This window comes from Natator depressus, chromosome 14, assembly GCF_965152275.1.
Source record: "Natator depressus isolate rNatDep1 chromosome 14, rNatDep2.hap1, whole genome shotgun sequence".
In the NCBI taxonomy this organism is placed as follows: domain Eukaryota; kingdom Metazoa; phylum Chordata; order Testudines; family Cheloniidae; genus Natator; species Natator depressus.
This window is the reverse complement of record NC_134247.1, coordinates 41,808,065-41,829,372: the sequence shown is the minus strand read 5'-3', so window position 1 is coordinate 41,829,372 and position 21,308 is coordinate 41,808,065. Positions and strand designations below refer to the sequence as shown.

General features: G+C 51.4%; 1 protein-coding gene and 1 long non-coding RNA gene across 2 annotated transcripts; one reads left to right on the top strand and one right to left on the bottom strand.

The window, feature by feature from the left end:
• Positions 1 to 1,310: 1,310 nt before the first annotated feature.
• Positions 1,311 to 6,102, bottom strand: LOC141998443 (uncharacterized). Its single transcript, XM_074971274.1, has 4 exons — positions 4,987 to 6,102; positions 4,363 to 4,489; positions 3,659 to 3,772; positions 1,311 to 3,354 (listed from the first exon to the last, which is right to left on the bottom strand). Exons 1-4 carry the CDS (start codon positions 5,125 to 5,127, stop codon positions 1,991 to 1,993), a joined length of 1,746 nt encoding a protein of 581 aa, XP_074827375.1. The 5' UTR covers positions 5,128 to 6,102; the 3' UTR covers positions 1,311 to 1,990.
• Positions 6,103 to 14,744: 8,642 nt separating this feature from the next.
• LOC141998595 (uncharacterized) lies at positions 14,745 to 20,515 on the top strand. The gene is made up of 4 exons (XR_012641848.1): positions 14,745 to 15,211; positions 17,318 to 17,370; positions 18,606 to 18,672; positions 19,448 to 20,515. It is a non-coding gene; the product is annotated as an uncharacterized LOC141998595 (long non-coding RNA).
• The last annotated feature ends 793 nt before the right edge of the window (positions 20,516 to 21,308 follow it).

Sequence of the window (21,308 nt, the reverse complement as noted above, 5' to 3'; positions counted from 1 at the left end):
TGCAGTGGCTCGGGAGCTCCCAGGGTCCCCCTGAATCAGGGGGACTGCAGAGCAGTGGGGTATCCCCCAAACTTGAGATGAATGGGGAGTGCAGAGCCACAGGGGGATCCCCAATGGCCATGGAGACTGGATTCCCCCACACAAGTGAGGAATAGGGAGCTTCAAAGGATTTCCTCCCTGCACCTTGCACTGGGGGCGGATTCCCAAGGGCAATTCCCAACTTCCCGGCCTCTGGGGAGGCTTAGGGGGTATTCACCCCCATTCACAGGGCCTGGGGAAGGGGAGCCATTTCCTCCCTGCCCCCGGGGAAATTCCCCAATGCCCCCAACCCCTGGGGAGCTACTCAGGATTCCTCCCACATCCGCGGGTCCTTGGGAACTCCAGAGGTCCCAGGCACACATGGCGACTGGGGAACTGAGGGGTATTCCACAATGCCCATGGGTTGTGGGGAACCGCAGGGCATTCCCCAGTGCCTGGGAAGAGTGGGAAGCCATTGGCCCACGAGGACTGGTGGTGGCTTGCAAGCTGCGGGGGTGTTTCCCCACCAGCTGAAGCGGTTGCGGAGCTGCAGGTGATTTTTCCCTCTGACACCATGGGCTGGAGAGCGCCGGGGCATGACCCCATGGAGGCTGGGGAAATGCAGGGCATTCCCCGCCGCCATCAGCAGTGGCTGGAGTCAGAGCAATGGGGGAATCCCCTCACCCCCGAGGACTGGGGAGCCCTGAGTCACTCTCTTCCCAGGCTGGGGTGCCGCTGCAGATTCCTGCCTCGCCCACACAGGCTGGGCAGCTGGGGATTATTCACCTGTGCCTGGGGCAACTGAGGGTCCCACAGGGGAGGGTAGCCACAGTGCATTCCCCCTGTCCACGGGGGCTAAGGAGCCACGATGGTTGAATGAAACTTTTCCCACAGGCAAGGCATTTCTGAAGTTGTGACCAGGGTCCCAGGGGGCCACAATGAGATTGCTCAATTAGGGCAAACTCTAAAGAATGGGGCCGACAATCCTCAAAACTGGTGGATATTCCAATACTTAGATTCACCAAGTCAGCAACAAAACAGCTTCTACAATACCTTATTGGCTGCACAGCTCCTTTAAAGCCTTGGGCTCCCTCCCAGACAGCTCACTTCAACATGATGGGGATTACTGAAAATCTTCTTCATCATATTAAAAAGTTTCACCAATCCCAAAGGATTCAATACATTATCCACCAAGTTAAGGAATACTTCACATCTCACCAAAATACATGCTTACAGCCAATTCTTATTAACTCAACTAAGATTTATTAAAAGAAGAAAAGAGAGAGTGTTGGTGAAAAGATCATTGTTCATACAGCCATGCATAGAGTCCTTAGATCAGTTTCACTGTAGGGATGATGCTTTAGAATTGCAAAGAGTCCTTTTCAGAATCATTTCATCAAGTTCTAGTCCAATATCCAAATTTCAATGTCAGGGGGGTCCAGATGGGACTGGAGATCTCCGTCTTCTGACTCACACTCCCCATTGAATAAAGCTTAGGCAGATCAGAGAAGAAAGGATCATTTTTGCAGCATCTTGACAGCACACAGTCCTTGGCTAAACAATAGGCTTTTGAAGTAACCTTCTATTTCCTAATCATCACTGGTAATTACATAGATTAACATCAGGTAATTCTCCATAAAGCAGTTCATAGACAGTTTATCACAAACTTTCAGAAGACAAACAATGACATTATTACAATCAAGTTTTATCTAAATGTTAATATTCCCTTTTGATCTTTGAATTAACAGAATACAGCCCTAGACAGGAACCGTTTATTACCATTGTTAACCTCTAATAAGATATAGCTAAACAACGATGACTACAGTTACCATCTTCTTCCATGTCTTTAACAATACACGTTTACCTTTCGAAGCTCTAGTTTATCTAACGAGGACACACTTTTCTAACATGTCTCTAAAGGTTGAATCTAGGTCAATGACGTGCAATTTCCTTAACACTTTCTGTCCCTGTGTCAGAGAACTTTAGATCCTGTGTGGATTCTCTCATGATTAATGAGGTGTGATCTCTGTGTGAAATTTCCACACAGTCCAAGCACTGGTGGGGGTCTTTCTCCTGTGTGGATTCTCTGATGTTTAACAAGGCGTGACCTCCATATGAAACCTTTTCCACAGACTAAACACTTGTGGGGTCTCTCTCCTGTGTGGATTATTTGATGTTTAAGAAGGTCTGACCTCTGTATGAAACTTTTTCCACAGTCCACACACTTATGGGGTCTCTCTCCTGTGTGGATGGCCTGATGTTTAACAAGGTCTGACCTCCGTATGAATCTTTTTCCACAGTCTAAACATTTATGGTGTCTCTCTCCTATGTGGAATACCTGATGTTTAACAAGGTCTGACCTCCATACAAAACTTTTTCCACAGACTAAACACTTATGGGATCCCTCTCCTGTGTGTAATGCCTGATGTTTAAAAAGAGCTGACCTCCGTCTGAAACTTTTCCCACAGTCCAGGCACTTGTGAGGTCTCTCTCCTGTGTGGATTCTCTGATGTTGAATAAGGTCTGACCTCCGTATAAAACTTTTCCCACAGTCCAAGCACTTGTGAGGTCTCTCTCCTGTGTGGATTCTCTGATGATGAGTAAGGTCTGACCTCCGTATGAAACTTTTCCCACAGTCCAAGCACTTATGGGGTCTCTCTCCTGTGTGGATTGCCTGATGATTAAAAAGGTCTGACCTCTGTATGAAACTTTTCCCACAGTCGAAGCACTTATGGGGTCTCTCTCCTGTATGGATTGCCTGATGTTTAAGGAGGTCTGACCTCTGTATGAAACTTTTCAGACAGTCAAAGCACTTATAGGGTCTCTCTCCTGTGTGACTTAACTGATGTCTAAGCAGTTCTGACTTCCAAATGAAACATTTTCCACACTTGAGGCATTGAGAGGCTCTCTCTACTGTGTGGCTTCTCCCATGGTTATTCAGGTCTGAGCGATTCTTGAAGCTTTCCCCACAGTCGAAGCATTGAAGGGGTTTCTCTCCATTATGGATTGTCTGATGTGTAAGAAGCTGTGATCTCGGAATGAATCCTTTCCCACACTGCAGGCAGTGACAAGATGTCTCTTCCTTGGGATTTGTCTGCTGGGTTGTGGGATCCTTGTCTCCTCCCCCACATTTACTAGATTCATCCAGTTTTTTCCTTGGGTGGTGTCCCTGAAGGTTCTCTGACCTGTGCCAATTTCCCCAGGCTTCTCCTTGTTCCCCGCACTGGGAAAAATTCCCTTCAGCTCTTCCCACAAAGGTCCCCTGTGGTTCCACTTCCCCAGGAACTGCCTCATGATGATTCCCCTCCTTGTTCTCACTCCCACGCTCAGCACCTGCTGGGAGAGATACAATCCAGAGAGGAGTCATTGTGCTGAGGAGAAAGAGGAATAGCACCGAGGGAAAACCCGAAACAAAGACTGAGCAATTGGATTCTGCCTCCACATCCCACCCAAACATTCACAGGGAAGGAGAGATGGGAAGGAAACTCCTGCAGATAACAGGACAGATGGAAAGCCGTTAGCAATTTCTGCTGACTACTGCGCTACCCTGGGTGAGATAAGGAAGAACTGAGGGCGTTACTCACACCATATATTCAACTTTTTCCTTCATTCCCCAGATGGTTTCTGTGTCAGTCCTCACCTGTGCAGGTGCCTCTCAGGCTCTCTCTTTCCTCGGAGACCTGGAGATCCGGGACCCACGGCTCTTCCCCTCGTTCCAGGTGGGAGATCAGTTCAGGTTTGGGAAAGGGGAATCCTGTGCAGGGGGTGGAAATCAGACCAGATCAGAGTGCATGGAGGATTGAGAGCGCGTCTGTCACAAAGGACATTATATCCCTGTGCTCTGCTGGGGAACATGGAACCCAAGAGGACGGGAACATGGTTGCTGAGCCCCCTTGGGAGAAGCAGACGTCTGGAGAGGTGAGGGGAATTTTTACACCCTCACTAGGAGTTTCCAGGATCTGTGCCGTCTAGGTGCCTTGCTAATGCACACAGCTCTGGCGTTAAACCCCTGCCTATTTCTAAGCCTTCTCAAGAGCTGGAGCTATTCCCAAGAAGGGAGGTAAATAAGGATTGTGTGTGTGAATGGGAATCAATACAGAAAGGACAGTGGATGACTTCTGCTCCTTTGAAAGCTGGAGGGATGGGGATGAGCTAACCTGTCCATTAAGTTTTGACACCATGTCTCACTGGAGAGGGCAAGGAGATGCAAGTCTCTCTCACACAGCAGCTGTGCATTATGCAAAACATTCCCCTCTGATCTAACTGACGAGGGAAGAACCTGACCAGAATACATACATACAGACTCCACGGCTTCTAATAACCAAGGGGACAGGAGTCACTTACCCAGCGAGGTCACCGTCTTGTAGTTCTCCTGCATGACGTCCCTGTAGAGGGCTCTCTGAGCGGGGTCCAGCAGAGCCCCCTGCCCCTGGGTGAAATACACAGCCACCTCCTCGAAGGTCACCGGCATCTGAAACAACAAGAGTCCCCCACTCAGCACCTGCTGCCTTAGCACAATCTCACTAGTCACAGGAAAGGGGGAAAAACTCGAAGCTCTGGGAGGCCAGAGTAGCAGAATCTGACCCCTATTGTTCAGAGCAGTCAGGAAGCTTCAGGGCTTGGGAAGAAAGTGAGAGCTCCTTGTCCCCCCAGCACACGGAGCAGGACAGGGTCTTCTCATTTCCCACACGCCTGCCAGCTACAGGCTGAGACGGGAAGCAGAGCTCTGAGCTGGGGACAGGGACAGGAATCCCGACAGCTTCCCTTTGTATTTCACAGCAGCCTCTGGCCAGTGGGTTCAGGCTCCAGGACTGTGCAGGGGGGTTGTGTCCTGTTTTCGATATGGGGGAATGTCTCTCTCCCCTTTGCTGCCAGGGGTCCTACTCAGAAAATCAGCAGGTAACTCACACCCTGTGTCCTCCCTGCCTCTCTCTCCCCCCATGCAGCAGCTCCCTGAAAATCCCCTACCTGAGCTGGCTCCATCACAGCCATTTCCCTTCCCTGTCTCCTGGAAGACAGGCCGATCTGGAGAGAAATCTGGACGTGATTCCTCAGCCTGTTGGGGTGAGAGGGGTGATGGGGGAGGTTACAGAAGGGGCTGGAGTCCATGTCGCACCCCGATTCCCCCCAGGCTCTTTAGACCCTCCCAGTAACAGTATCTCTGAGCCAAACGTTAAAAGAAGAGCAGAATCAAAGGGGCCACTCTTGGGGATTGCCCCCCATTGCAGTGTAAACCCCTCTCCCTTAGCAATAGCCGGAGCCCTCTGTTGACAACACCTGAAGAATGAGCTGCCCTGTTCTCCTCTGGCAGCCCCTGGGGACAACCAGGCACAGGCTGATCTCATTGGCCCATCCGTACTCACCCCCTGCCAGAGCCAGCGGTGACTCCGGTCTGATACCAGTGTGGCTGAGGTCTAAAACCTGCCTGGAAATCAGACCAAGATCTAGGGCAGCCCTGAACACTCAAGAATCAGAGCCCCAAAGTTCATGAGTTTGTCTCTTTTAAAAAAAATCCAATGTAAGCTGGGAGCAGTGTGTGTGCGGGAAGGGAGGGGGTTGCCTGCGGATATTTCCCTTGTAACTAGGCTCTGCCAGGGAAATGTAACTTGGACAGCCAGCATTGTCTGTTACCCCTGTCGTACATGGGGATGGTCATGTCGGTGTCTGTGAGTGTGATGCTCACAAAGGTGTGAGGCACAGTCTGGCAGGTGTGACAAAAATATACTAAGCTCACTTCACACATTGTCATGCTGTGTCTCAGCACAGGGCTGATCTTGCTCCACAGCATCCAGAAGTAGGGAGGGGCGGTTACCAGACATGCTCTGTATTTGTTTCCAAAGCTGCACCGGATGTTTTCACTGGGCACATGACACCTGGCCCGGCCGCTCCCGCTTTACTCACCTGAGAGCTGAGGCAATCAGAGCGTGGACAGGAGACAGGTGTTTAGGGCAGTCACCGTCTCCATGCTCTGGAACGGCTCTGAATGAAGCCAGGGAGGACTCTGGTGCAGTGTCTACCACTCAGGGCACACTCTCACCAGGGCAAGAGACCAAAGGAGTCTTTATAGTTCTCTCCCATGGGACAAGAGTGCCGCCATTTGGGCTATGTTCCTTACAAAAGGGATCACCGAGCAGCCAGGCCAACACTCTCCGTGCTCACAGCAGGATCTACCAGGACACTATCCGACCTTCACCCTCCTGCTCACGAAGCATGTCCTGTCCTTTGCAGGAGGCAGCAGAGGAGCGAGATCACCTTACATTTCCACCCCAACCCATCTACTGAAATTCTGTCAGGCCAAAGCTGTGAAATATCGTAATGGCGTTTCTACACAAGGCAACACTCAGAAGATGAGATGAGCGCCCCACTGTTTCGCTCCTTCTCTTTGGACTTGAAACATCGCATGTGCATTACACCTGGACTATACAAAACTTAAAAATGTTCAAGAAGTGATCAAAGACCTGATGATTTGTAGTGTTTGGGGGAAAGTCTCTGTCTGGCTGTCCTGACTGCCAATGTCAAAATTAAGGCCACCTTACTTCTGACTGAGGGCGTCCACACAGGGGTTTAAAGCTCTGAAATTCATGTGGATTAACTTCACACCTTTAACAGCAGACCACGCAGACAAGCCCTGAAGAAGTAAATGGAAGGAAATACGAGAAATTGGTGAGAGGGGCTGGAGGATATAGATATTCAGACCTGTCTGTAAAGGCCTATACTCTAAGAATTTAGGTGTATTCTTATCACTTGGCTAGTTATAGAGATATAAAAGAAAGAATCAAAATCACTGTCTGCCGGTGTAAGGGCCTTCTCTCACTGTGACAGTCTGAGGCCCTGTGCTTAGGCTAAGATCTTTGGCTAAGCAGCAAAGGCAGCCATAAGCTGGGACCCGAACGGTCACATCCTCACACTCCAGCCTAGTCACATTGAAATCAGGTGCTATTGGGCTGTTAGGAATACAATCCTGTCCTGATAATGGCCATCGCCTCCAGAGAAAGGGAAGTGCCTAGAAGATGTAAAAGGAAACTTAGTTTGATAGCATCCTGTCTGGCAAGAACTCCCTTATCAATAGCTGGGATGTGAAATCCTCATTTCTGTGTTTGTTCTATCACTGTAGTCCCCATTTCCCTATTGTTTGTCTGCATAATCTCTGTCTGGTTCTGTGATTGTTCCTGTCGGCTGTATAATTAATTTTGCTGGGTGTAAACTAATTAAGATGGTGGGATATAATTGGTTAAATAATCGTGTTACAATATGTTAGGATTGGTTCGTTAAATTTCAGGAAAATGATTGGTTAAGGTATAGCTAAGCAGAACTCAAGTTTTACTATATAGTCTGTAGTCAATCAGGAAGTGGGGGTGTGAGTGTGGGGGGAATGGAACAGGGAATGGGGGTGGGGAAATAGGAATCATGTTTTGCTAAGGGGGGGGGAAATGGGAACAGGGACACAGGTAAGGCTCTGTGGTGTCAGAGCTGGGAAGGGGGACACTAAGGAAGGAAACTGGAATCATGCTTGCTGGAAGTTCACCCCACTAAACATCGAATTGTGTGCACCTTTGGACTTTGGGTATTGTTGCTCTCTGTTCATGTGAGAAGAACCAGGGAAGTCGCAAAAACAGAGCAGAGGCAAAGTACCTTCCTTTCCCCAAAAGGTAAACAAGGTGAGGTCAGCACGGTGTCCCCTGACCTCACCAATGCAAAGGAGAAACAGAGCAATTTGTTTTAAAAATTCTTTGACTTTGGCTGTACAAATCAGTACACGTGTCACAACGAAGAACATCCCTGAAATGGATCACAACAAAAAATAGAAAACATAGGGAATGAGAAGCATAAACAATGTGGTAGAAAAATCCACATCAATTCATACAATCAGTGAAGTCATAGGAAAGTCAAGTGGGCACTTCAGAGTGTGCAGGATGGGGGGGTTACTTACAGAAACAAGGTTTCCAAATGAATTTTCAATTTTAAGTGGTGGTGGGGAATCACATGTTCCTGGAAGTGCAAAATGGCATCGAATGTTACAGGATTGTACAACCATTCTAGATATCCTTTGGAAGGGGTAGCAGTAAAACTAGGAAGCTCGTACACCCCAAAGGCTCAGACACAAAAAGGTAATAAAAGAAAAACAAAATGTATTTATTTCTTTATTTAAATTGTAGACTTTTGGGTGCATAACTCACGGGGTTTGAATTTTTGGGGTTGTCAGTCTATCTTGGGGATGTATATCTAACCTTGATAAAAAAAAACAAACAAAAAAACCCCACAGAAATTTATTTTTGAGAAGCATTTTATACGAGATGCTCTAAGGCCCTTAGGAAATGATTTTTAAAATGATTTAGGCCACTAGTCGCATATTTCAAAACATCTAGCTGCCTTCAACCTTGAAACTTTTGTCTGTTAGTGAACATTTGGGAACTAAGTTCTAGACACAAATGGGACATGAGAAAAAACACTAGGGTGCTGGATAGAGAGACAAAATAACAATTGGAGAAAGCAAAGGAAATTGAAGGAGTTTTCAGACCAGCCCATGGAATCAGTCAGCACTGAACTCAAATTACAACACTGCAATAGACCCTGAGATGTGACTGCTGAAGCTCCTCGCAACTATTAATATTTCCCATGATTATTTGCCATTAAAAATATGAATTCCATGGCACAAAGATGTCCACCCGCACAACGCTAATGAAGTGTAGGATGAAGAGCTCAGAATAATAAAAAGAATATTTTCAGAAGGACTTAATGTAAAGGAAGGAAGTACTTGTGGCACCTTAGAGACTAACCAATTTATTTGAGCATGAGCTTTCGTGAGCTACAGCTCACTTCATCGGATGCATACTGTGGAAACTGCAGAAGACATTATATACACAGAGACCATGAAACAATACCTCCTCCCACCCCAGTCCCCTGCTGGTAATAGCTTATCTAAAGTGATCATCAAGTTGGGCCATTTCCAGCACAAATCCAGGTTTTCTCACCCTCCGCCCCCGCCCCACACAAACTCACTCTCCTGCTGGTAATAGCCCCATCCAAAGTGACCACTGTCTTCACAATGTGTATGATAATCAAGGTGGGCCATTTCCTGCACAAATCCAGGTTCTCTCACCCCCTCACGCCCCTCCAAAAACCACACACACAAACTCACTCTCCTGCTGGTAATAGCCTATCCAAAGTGACCACTCTCCTTACAACGTGCATGAAAATCAAGGTGGGCCATTTCCAGCACAAATACAGGTTTTCTCACCCCCCCGCCCCTTTTTCCAAAAAAACACACACACACAAACTCAGGCTCCTGCTGGTAATAGCTTATCCAAAGTGACCACTCTCCCTACAATGTGCATGATAATCAAGGTGCGCCATTTCCAGCACAAATCCAGGTTTTCTCCCCCCCCCCCCCTCACTGTGAAACTGCCCAGACTGGATTCCAAGAGGAGTCAAACTCAGAGGGACAGGGGCTAGGACACATGGATGAAGCGCTGGGCGGCTTTACGCAAGACACAGGAACTGAGACCCAGATTCTTTTAAACAGTCGAAGCACAGATCTGGGGGGGGTCTGTAAATATTTCAATGGATCAAGTCTCCTTTAGCACCTCAGTAACATACAGGGGGGAGAGCGGCCCTGTCCAGGCTCTGCGAGGCACTGAGCGTTTAAGGACACGGCCCTGGGAGCGAAGATCCTTGGAAAGGGGGGAGAAAAAGCCCCCCCCCAGGGAGGAACATTTATCCCCTCTGTCCCCGATCCCTGTCCACCGCACGTGTCGCTGTCCCAGCCTCCTGCATGGCCCGGGCTGGCTCCCCCGCCCCTCTGCAGCTGGCTCAGCCCATCTGGGGGAATTTTTATCCCCCCGCCCCCCTCATGCCTGGGTTTCCCCCCGCCCCGCACACGCCGGGGGCTGGCGGCAGCTTTCCCGGGCCCGGGGCAGGGAATCGCAGCCAGCTCCGCGGGGAGCAGCCCGGGGCCAAACCCGCCCCCAGCAGCCCGGGGGTGACCGGGGGGGGTGTCGGATCTCTCTTACCTACCCTCCGAGCGGGGCCCCCCCGGGGCAGGGCCGGGCCGGGAAGGGGCCCTGGCCGGGCTGGGGGCTCTGCCCTGGGAGAGGCTCCCGGGGAGCAGCGGGAAGGTCCCGGCTGGAGGTTCCCTTCTCCCGCCTCCAGCCCGGGCTCCGGGCTCCCAGCACCAGCCGCCGGGGCTCGGGGATCTCGCCGGGAGCCTGGGAGCCAGAGTCCCCGCAGCGGCTGCGAGTCACTTCCTGGGCAGGGCCTGAGCCCGGCGATCGCTCCCCCCCAGAGCCGCCCCTCAGCCGCTCCTGGGTCCTACAGATCAACCTGCCTCCCTGCAGCATTTCTGTGTCCGGCTCCTGTTACATTCACAGGCTCCAAGGTCACAAGGGACCATCATGAGCATCTTGCCCAGGGGTTTTCACGACCAAATTTGGTGGCCTCAGAGTGTGGCCAGCAACTCTCGCTGGTGCCCGCTCTGACACTTGCCCCTATAATCCCAATTAACTTTACCAGAAACCAATAAATATGCACAGAGGTAAGAGGGGGGAACGCTCCCCCTAGTGTGGGGATCTTTTCTGGCTTCTACCGAGCCCCAGAGGAACTGGCAAACGAAAGGATCTGAGTCATTTACCCAGAGCCCTGCATGACCTCGAGGACCCCTCCCCGCCCGCTTCCACTCTGGACCCCCGTAACCCCAAGGCTGGGCCCAGGGCTCCTGAGGCGCTCGACGCCCAATCTTGTGATCACTCAGGACAGCTGTCCCCATTGTGGGGTGTTCTCTCCACTCTGGAGGCTTCCTTCATCATTGCACAGAGTTAAGAACAAATGCAATTTATTAAACAGCAAGTAATATAAAAATAAAGAGAAAAGTGGGAAAGATGAAAGGAAAACATGACACCCTGCTCTGTGCGAGGGAACCCCAAACAACCCTGTCTGGAATGCCAGGGCACTTCACAGTCTGTCCCTCCAATGTCCCAGGCCTCCTGCCCAGACCCTGGCTGTGCTGCAGGCATGCCCAGGGTTGGACACTAACTCTGGTGTTGGCCTCAGGCTCTAGGTAGTAGGACCCTTCTTCGTAGCGTCAGCTGCTTCCTGTCAGGGTTATGATCCCCCACCCAGTCTGGCCTGCAAGGCCTCTTGGCTGAGGGCCTCTCCTTGCCCTGGGCCCTTTGCCCAGGGTCCCCTTCGCTCACTGCTCCCGGCTCCCAGCTGCTCCAGTTTCCCTCTGCATCCAGCCCAGCCCAGCCCTCCTCTCTCCTTAGCCCCTCCTGTTCTGCTCTAGCCCAGCCAGCTCCAGCTGACACAAAGGAGAGGACCCCGGATGCTGACTCCCTCATTGGCCTGCCTGCCCTGTCAATCAGGCTGACCTACAGCATTGCCCCACACCCTTGTCAGTGTCAGGGTCTTCATTTCTCATTGGCCCTTCCCCTTTCTATTGGTGTTAGGAGACGGCCTAACTAATGGCCAACCCATTAAGTTTCAGTAAGGGGCCAACAATCCCCTTACTCCTATAAACATGAAAATCATAATTTCTTTATTGGCAGTTAGTAAATCTGCTGCTGTGAAAAAGGGTATTTCTATGTTTGCTAAAAATTTTCACAGCCTCTCAGCTAGCGACTCGGGTTGCCAATTTGATAAAATTTTAAAAATGGACACTCAAGTCGGAGTGCTGCAACCTCCCCTGCCCCGCCTCTGCCCCCCAAAGTCCCATCCCTGCCCCACCTCTTCCCTCCAAAGCCTGCTCCAACTCCAACTCTTCCTCCAAGGGTCTACCCGCCCTCCACTTCTCTTTCCCCCTTCCCTGCCTAGGTCAGGAAGGGCTTGTCTGTGGAGCCCGGGCTGGGAGCTGCAGCTGCTCAGTGCAGGTAGGAGGCAGCCCCGGCTGAGTCGGCTCTGATGGGAGTGATGACCCAGTGCCTCCCCACCCGCAGTAACTCGACTTTGGCTGTCCGGTCAGTAGATGTGATCGGACACTGTCAGGTCCCCTTTTCCACTGGACTTCATGGTTGAAAACCGGGCACCTGGCCACCCTAACAGCACCCACTGTGCCAGAAGGGACAAGTTCTGCTTTCCGATGGTGGAGGAAGGAACCAGGGGGCAGGTGGGTTAGACTCAGTTCTGACCAGCAGGGAAGAATTCACTGGTCAAGATGAAATTACTGTAAAGTGGGTGCACAACTAAAGACTGCACTCAGAGTAGTTATTTATGGTCTGGTGTCAAACTGGGAGGGGAATGGTGCGGGGGGGGGGGCAGAGGGGGAGGGAGCAGCTCCAGGTGGCCTCCCTCGCTCTTTATGGGGAAGAGGGAGTGGAGGGGGCAGCCCGGCAGGGAACGGGGCCTAGATGGGGAGCAATTCACACAGAGCTTGTAGGGCAGCCCCGTTCCTGGGAGAGAGCTGCTGCTGGAGTTGGCAGAGCGGGCTCTCAGCTCCCCCCAGTGCCCCTCCTAGGTCGGTGGAAGTGCTCCTGGTGAGGACGCGCCCCACCGACCCAAGGAGGATAGTGTGGACATCATCTACCGCAGTCATTACTGGAGTGGTTATAAGTCAACCTAATACAGGTTCGCTTAAGTTTGGAGCGTTGACGTACCCTTACAAGCAAAAGGATTTCTCTCCCCCAAAAGCTTTCAGCAGTCCATGCTCATTGGAAAGCCTTCCAGCTCGGACCACTCCCCCAGCTCAATGATGCTCCTATTATCTTTCAAGGGATCTTGCTGCCCTGAGTAGAGATGGGGCCAGAACCCCTTTCCCCGCTTCTTGTACTCGGATCCTTTATACTTGAAAAGTCTTTGCTGGGTCATGGGGTCAGGGAACTCCGTGGCATAAGTGAGCTGCACACTGCGCTACAGATGAAGTGTAAGTTTCTTTGTTTATCCCTTTCTTCCTGTTGGTGGAAATCTCAGAGAATCCTTTAAGACTCAAAATCAGGGGAAGAAATTTACCCATTTTCTTCACAAGTGGCTAAACCGCCTTCACTTCTCGCCTCATTATTCGGCTGTATTAGTTACAAAAGTTTTAGCATCATCATAAAAGAAAGAGAACGAAAGAGAAAATTACCTTCCCATCTACAAATGATCTGGACCAAACCTAGAAAAAGCCGGGAAGTAATTTTACCAATAGATGGAATTGGGGCTATAAGATCTGAAGGTCCAACTGTGCTTTGAAGTTCATTGAGATTTCCCTACCAACTCCAGGTCTGTGACACTTCCTTCTCCACCCTCCGGAGTCTGACTAAGATCATAGACATCAAAGCTGTGACTCCTAAGCATGGAGAGCCGGGGACAGGGTGGTATGTGACACCGTGGGAGATGGAGGGATAGAACGGAGGCAGGTTAAACTTTCCATGGCTGGGACAGAGGCTGCTGTGTGGAGAGAGGAGCATGACAGTGAGAGGGGAAGGAGGGAATCTCTCGCACTCACCCCCTTGCCCTGAAATAGCACAGAATGGAAAACACCACATTTTACTGTCCCTTCTCCCACCTTTTTAGCATCTAGTTAGTTCTGGCCCATAAGGGATAAAATGTACAAACACTAAATGCTTTTCAGCACGACCTGGAGCAATGCGAGACTATCTGGGAATGAGACAACCTGTCCCCAAAGGGGGAACTCAGGGACTAGCAATCACTCTGCTAACGGGAGGTCGGGGGTCAGAAACTGTGTTCCCGGCAGGCTACGCAGCTGCACTGCAGGCTATGGAGGGCCGTGGAGGCAGGCAGGGAGAGGAGCCCCTCCCCAGGCTTGGCCCAGGTCCACTGGAGCTGCTGGGGAGAGGAACCCCTCCCTCAGCCCGGCCCAGGACCACAGGAGCCGCCGTGGCTGGGGAGAGCTGCCTCTGACCTGGCCCCAAACTGCTGTGGTGAGAGAGGGCTGGGGGAGTCCTCTCTCCACTGCAGTCTGAACCCCAAACCCCTCATCCCCAGTCCCAGCCCCCACATGCCTAGCCAGAGCACTCACCCCTCCGCACCCCCTCCCTCTGTCCCAGCCCTGAACCCCCTCTCAGACGTCAACCTCCACATCCCCAGCCCTACCTCAGAGCCCGCACCTGAATCCAGAGCCCTCACCCCCTGCACCTCATCCCTGTCCCAGTCCTGAGCCAGTTCCCACACTCCGAATCCCTCGGCCGCACCCCCACCCCATGAATTTTGTTCTGTGCACCAATATGGAGATGATGAGTTACATAGTTGTGCGTACAACCAAATTCATTCCACACTTGGACGTAAAAACTGAGGGAACACTGGTCAGAACACATCAGATGCTGAGCGGGGTCCAGCAGAGCCCCCTGCCCCTGGGTGAAATACACAGCTACCTCCTCGAAGGTCACCGGCATCTGAAACAACAAGAGTCCCCCACTCAGCACCTGCTGCCCCTGCCACAATCCCACTAATCATGGCAAAGAAAGAAAAGAGTGAAGGGCCAGAGTAGCAGAATCCCACAGGCACCCTGCTCAGAGATTTCAGGAGGCTCCGGGGGCTGGGAGACGGTGAGAGCTCCTTGTCTCCCAAGCACACGGAGAAGGGGAGGGTCTTCTCATTTCCCACACACCTGCCAGCCACAGGCTGAGATGGAAAGCAGAGCTCTGAGCCGGGGACGGGGACAGGAATCCCGACAGCTTCTCTTCATATTTCACAGCAACTGTTACGAATTATTCCAGTTAGGACACGTACAGTTCGTTTCTAGGCTGAGGCAACCAAATAAAGACAGACTGCAGAGTGTCTCAGAGTTTGTAGGTTTATTACGTGAAGGATTCATGCAAAGTTCATGCACTTGGCAACATTCAGGGCACACCCTGAGTGTTGTGTAGGAGCAGTGCACACACAGCTCTTCTCAAGGGCATGAACCTTGGAAACTCGCCCAAAGGATGTGAACCGTGGGAAGCCTCCCAGGACTGGGCTCAAGGCCCAAGAGCAAGGAATGCGGTAGATAGAAATTGGTAAATAAGAATATTAAACAAAGCCAGTGTATTCCTTTTATCTGTTGGAGTATGTAATGCGCAGGAGGAGAGAGAGAGAATAAAAGAGAGAGAGGGTGAAAAGCTGACAGGAAAAGCAGCCCGTTGGCAGACCAGCCCGCTTGCTTGCTTAAAGCTTGTTCTGTCTTTCATTTGAACCACAACAACTGGCGCCCAAACGTGGGGCCTTCAGCGCTCACCTCGCCCGGCAAGGGTTTCAGACGTGTCACTCATCCGCTTCGCGGATCCCGGTGAGTATTTTTCGTCGTGGTAAGTATGGGAAGTTCCCTCTCTGCTTTGCAAGTGCAACACCGCAATGAGCTACAGTATTTGCTGCGTAAGGCTCAGCATGATTGCTCCACTCGAGATCTCACTCTCCTGCTGCAGGAGGTGAGTGCCCAATGCCCGTGGTACCCTGATGCTGGAATCCTTAAGCTAGCGGACTGGGAGCGGTTGGGCCAGACATTGCACAAAGAGCCTCGGGCGTTCGTGCAGGCTTTACATGCCTGGCACCTCTGCCGAGACGCGATACAGCGTGTTGCCTCGGAAAGGCCCTCCCTCGAGCCAATAGAGAGGCTGCTGATCTCGCCACTCCCGTCCGCTCCTGCAGCCATCCCCCCTCCTGGCAACGCGACACAGCGTGTCGCCTCGGAAAGGCCCTCTCCAGCGCCAATAGAGGGGCTGCCGGTCTTGCCACTCCCGTCCGCTCCTGCAGCCCTCCCTCCTCCTGCTTCGCCCCCAGTGCCTCAGTTACTGCCGCCTCCCTTGTCTTCCCCTCTGGAGCCGGTGTGTGATCACCGTCCCCCCATGGGGCCCCATGCTCCGGGGCCCCCCGGGGGGGGTCGTCCGCGTCTGCTCAGGGACTTTCGCTGGTGCAACAAATGGTTCACGCGGTGAAGACTCGCTCAGATCTTACAGCAGAGGAGTTGGCTGATCTGGTCTCAGTTTGTCCGGTGACCTGGCAGGATGATGGCCAGGGCAACCAACTTGCAAACTGGGTCAGTCTGCCTTACTCGGTGATCTGAGAGGTAAAGAAAGCGATTCGCGAGTTCGGCCTTACTAGCACGTATGTACGTGGTCTCCTTGAAGGGCTAGGTACTGGGTACACCCTGGTCCCTGAAGATTGGAAGGCGCTGTTGTGCATGATGCTGATGCCCAGTCAGTACGTTATTTGGCTTAGTGAGTATCGGCAGATGGCAGAACGCCAAGCCCAGGTATATAGAGAGCAAGGTGTCATCTATGAGCAATTAGCAGGGGAGGGCCAGTTTGCTACCGTTCAGATGCAGTCTCAATTCCCTCAGGCCGTCTTCCCCATTATTTCCGCCTGCCCCCAGCACGCCTTCCGGAAGGTCCCGGATTCAGGCAAGCCCACCAAAAGCTTTGCCAGTATCCGTCAGGGTGCATCAGAGTCCTTTATGGATTTTACCAACAGATTGCAGGAGGCTATCCTCCGACAGGTGGATAACCCTGGGGCAGCTCAGGAGATCCTGTTAAAAATGGCGGTTGAAAAAGCGAACGAGGATTGCCGCCGTGCTCTCCAGGCTGCACAAGCCTCTGGAATTCTAGAGCTGTCGGACATGCTGCGGGCGTGCCAAAACATTGGAACTCAAGCACATAAGGCTGGGGTTCTGGCCGCCGCCCTGCGGAAAAGCGGGAAGGAGGGGAAGCGTTGTTACAGCTGTGGTAAGGAGGGTCACTTTCAGCGGGAGTGCCACTCATTGACGGCGCCCGCCCGCCTCTCAAAAAAGTGCCCCAAGTGTTGGAAGGGCTATCACTGGGCTAATCAGTGTCATAGCGGGTCGGGAAACCGCACGACGGGTCCCCCCCGAACCCAGGACCAAACGGGGGTGTTCCCCACTCAGACAACTGTTCCTCTGCCTTAATATCCATAGACTCCATGAGGGTGGCGACTGCCGGAAGTGCAGGGCTTGATTTGATTATGCAGGAGGATGCTGATTTTCAGTTGCCCGGGAAGGTTTGTGCCATACCTACACAGGTGATGAGACCTCTCCCTGCCGGATTTGTGGGTCTGGTTCTCCCTCGCTCACACGCTGGGAAACAGGGTTTTTTTGTCATCCCAGGGGTTATTGACGCCGATTACACTGGCGTTATTAAGGTTCAAGTGTGGACCCATCTTCCGCAGTCGCTCCCGCGTGGACGGTCAATTGCACAATTGATTTTAGTCCCCTATCAGGTGCCAGCCGCAGAGGAACGGACCCAAGGCGGGAACGGCTTTGGATCGACGCTGTCTCAGTCGCCGCCTCACGACACGCCCTCTCCACTTGTTGCTCTAACAATGTCGATCCACCCCTCGAAACCACAGTTAACACTTCTTTTAAATAATTTTCCTTTTACAGGGCTGGTGGACACTGGAGCTGACGTTACGGTGATTTGTGATCAGGACTGGCCGGTCAGTTGGCCAACAGTTCCTTCTAAAGAGTTGTGGGGGATCGGGGGTAGTAAACCTGGGCGCCAAAGTTTGTCTTGGGTCACGGTCTCTAAACCAGGAGGCCGTGCCCTTGCTACAATCCGCCCTTTCATGCTCCCTGTCCACCTCAATATTTGGGGCCGTGACTTACTTGTAAAGCTGGACACCACCCTCGATATTAATATATGATGGCCCAAAACCCTCCCTCACCCACCTTGCCCTCCGCATTACCATTGGTATGGCAATCCTTAGAGCCCATATGGATTGACCAGTGGCCTCTCCCCCTAGAAAAATTGAAAGCGCTTCATTCCCTTGTGCAGCAACATTTGCATGCACAGCGCTTGGAGAGCTCCACTAGTCCTTGGAACACCCCGGTGTTCGTTATTAAGAAAAAATCTGGTGCATGGAGGCTGTTACATGACTTAAGGGAAATAAATAAACGCATCCAACCCATGGGCCCCTTGCAGTTTGGGTTACCAAACCCGAATTTAATTTCTCAAACCGATCAGCTCTGTGTGTTAGATTTGAAAGATTGTTTTTTCACAATCCCCCTTTGCCCACAAGATTGCGAAAAATTCGCATTTACGGTGCCAGAATATAATAATCAGAGACCCTCTCAAAGGTATCAGTGGAAGGTCTTGCCACAGGGGATGTAAAATAGTCCGACCTTGTGTCAACTTTTTGTGGATCGGGCCCTTGTCCCTTTTTGTGCCCAATACCCCACACTAAAGTCTACCTTTATATGGATGACATTTTGCTTAGCGGTCCCCAGGTCACTGCACAACAGCTTGAGTACCTGTCTCAGATTCTCGGCCAAAATGGCCTGTTAGTGGCGCCAGAAAAAATCCAACGCTCTTATCCCTACCAATAGCTCGACCTCTTGTTTCAGCTATCACCCTTTTTACTTATGGCTCTCCACACTGCGGTGTTGTCACCTATCAATTAGGTGACCCCCCTCGTTGGCATTCTCGTTTTACACTGCCCCAGCATTCCACGCACCGCTCAGAATTAGCTGCTGTTATTTTGGCCTTTCAACTTTTTGCTGATTGTCCCTTTAATCTGATTGTGGACACGCATTATGTTTATCAGGTAATGGATCATTTACCCCTTGCCCTCATTACCCCACAGATTGATGCGGACCTCCTCCGCCTGTTTTTGTCCTTACAGTATCTCCTCACCACTCGTAATTTCCCTTATTTTGTTGCTTATATCCGCAGTCATACCACTTTGCCTGGGCTACTCACCGAGGGCAATGCGCGCGCCGATCGTGCGTTACGTGGTCAGGTAAATTCCCTCTTTTCTGACCCTATTGAAAGCCATTCCTTTTTTCATCAGTCTGCCTCTGTTTTGGCCCGACAATTTCACATTCCTGCTGATCATGCACGTTCCATTGTTCGTTCCTGCCCCCACTGTGCCGCTGCTGCCCCCCCTACCTTTTCTTATGCCGTTAACCCCAGAGGTACCGCAGCGAATCAGCTGTGGCAAATGGATGTCACTCACGGGCCACAATTCCGCCCCTATTCGTTTTTACATGTCTCCATTGATACCTATTCTGGGTTTCTTTGGGCGACCCCACAGCGTGGGGAAGCCACTTCCAAAGTTATCCATCATTTGCTAGCCTGTTTTGCTGTTATGGGTCGCCCGAGCCAGATCAAAACGGATAATGCCCCAGCCTATTGCTCCACAGCCCTCTCCACCTTTTGTACCCAATGGGACGTCCGTCTCAAACACGGGATCCCTTATAATTCCACAGGCCAAGCTATTGTTGAACGTGCAAATCGTATGCTAAAAACCTTGCTTGACAAACAATTAAAACAAGGGGAGCTGCGTCTCCGAACCTTAGGAGACATTCAGCAACAACTGCATGTCCTTTTGTTTACTTTAAATAATTTAACACTGAATACAGATCAGCAGACCCCCGCAGATCGGCATTTTCACAAATCTGAGGTACTGGAAAGACCGCGTGTCTATCACCGTCAGCTGCCCGATCCGCAATGGTTGGGCCCAGTGCCTTTAATTACTTGGGGTCGGGGATATGCTGCTGTGTCTCTCCCTGCAGGACCGGTTGTGGGTTCCGGCCCGGTGTGTGCAACCGGCACTGAAACAGCATGGCGTGGCCCCAGGGGCTGTCGAACCCCATACCGGAGTTTCAGCTGACCCTGGAGGAGAACGCGGTGCCTCCCGGGTCGACAATGGCGGGACGGAGACGGAGGAGACGTAGCGTCCCAAGCCAGCCCATGACATGGGGAGCAGTGAAAGCATTGGTCGCCGCGGCTCAATGAAGACTGGCAGCAAACCAACAGCCAGAGACTCCTGAGACTCTGTTTGTGGCCATTTTCGCCCAAATCATTGCTAATTCTGTACTGATTGTGTGCCTTTTGTGCCTGCTATTTCCTGTAGGGGTTGACTCGGGAGCGCCTCCTCCATTACGGGCCCGAATGACATATAACCTATGGGAAAGATTGGCTTCAATAGCAAATGTTACCCATTTTTGTTTATCTGATTTTGTAGCAGCTGAAAAATAGTTAGGTACGTGCCTTATTCCAGTATGTCATCACCCTGAGGAAATAGGGAATGAGACGATGCTCGCTGCTTACGCGAACCTCTCTTCCCAGTACTCTAGCATGGCTAATTGGGGCCCGGCCAATTACACTTTACCTTCTTAAGCTTATTTTTTGCTGTTGCTGTGTGCAATGTATTTCCTTTTTGTTAAGGCTTTGTCGAGACCTGCCCTGGCAGGCTCCACGAGTTATGACCTTGTTTGTCCGGGAGTTAATTGGCTTGCAAAAGCAAATTGATGGCTACCATGAGATGGCCGAGCACAAATAAACAAAAAAGGAGGGGATGTAGCATTCATACAAGGTTCATGCGCTTGGCAACATTCAGGGCACACCCGGAGTGTTGTGTAGGAGCAGTGCACACACGGCTCCTCTCAAGGGCATGATCCTTGGAATCTCGCCCAGATGACATGAACCGTGGGAAGCCTCCCAGGACTGGGCTCAAGGCCCGAGAGCAAGGAATGCGGTAGATAGAAATTGGTAAATAAGAATGTTAAACAAAGCCAGTGTATTCCTTTTATCTGTTGGAGAATATAATGCGCGGGGGGAGAGAAAGAATAAAGGAGAGGGTGGAAAGCTGACAGGAGCAGCCCGTCGGCAGACCAGCCTGCGTGCTTGCTAAAAGCTTTGTGCTGTCTTGTATTTGAACCGCAACACCCTACATTTTCCAAAAACTTCCTGGATTGTCTGTGCACCGCTGTAGTGCTCTCCCAGAAGATATCAGGATGATTAGAGGCGCGCATGAGAACCAGGGCGTGCGATCTAGTAGCTTCTGCGAGTTGCTGGAAGAAAGCCTCATCCACCTCATCCCCCTGGTCCGGTGGTCTGTAGCAGACTCCCACCACTACATCACTCTTGTTGCTCACACTTCTAAACTTAATCCAGAGACACTCAGGTTTTTCTGCAGTTTCATACCGGAGCTCTGAGCTTTCATACTGCTCCCTTACATACAGTGCTACTCCCCAACCTTTTCTGCCCTGCCTGTCCTTCCTGAACAGTTTATAACCATCCATGACAGTACTCCAGTCATGTGAGTTATCTCACCAAGTCTCTGTTATTCCAATCACGTCATAATTCCTTGCCTTCACCAGGACCTCCAGTTCTCCCTGCTTGTTTCCAAGGCTTTGTGCATTTGTATATAGGCACTTGAGATAACCTGCTGATCGCCCCTCATTCTCAGTATGAGAAAGGAGCCCTCCCCTCACAGACGTTCCTGCCTGTGCTTCCTCCCGGTATCCCGCTTGCCCATTTACCTCAGGGCTTTGGTCTCCTTCCCCCGGTGAACCTAGTTTAAAGGGCATTAGGGGACTGGAACACATGAGTTATGAGGAGAGGCTGAGGGAACTGGGATTGTTTAATCTA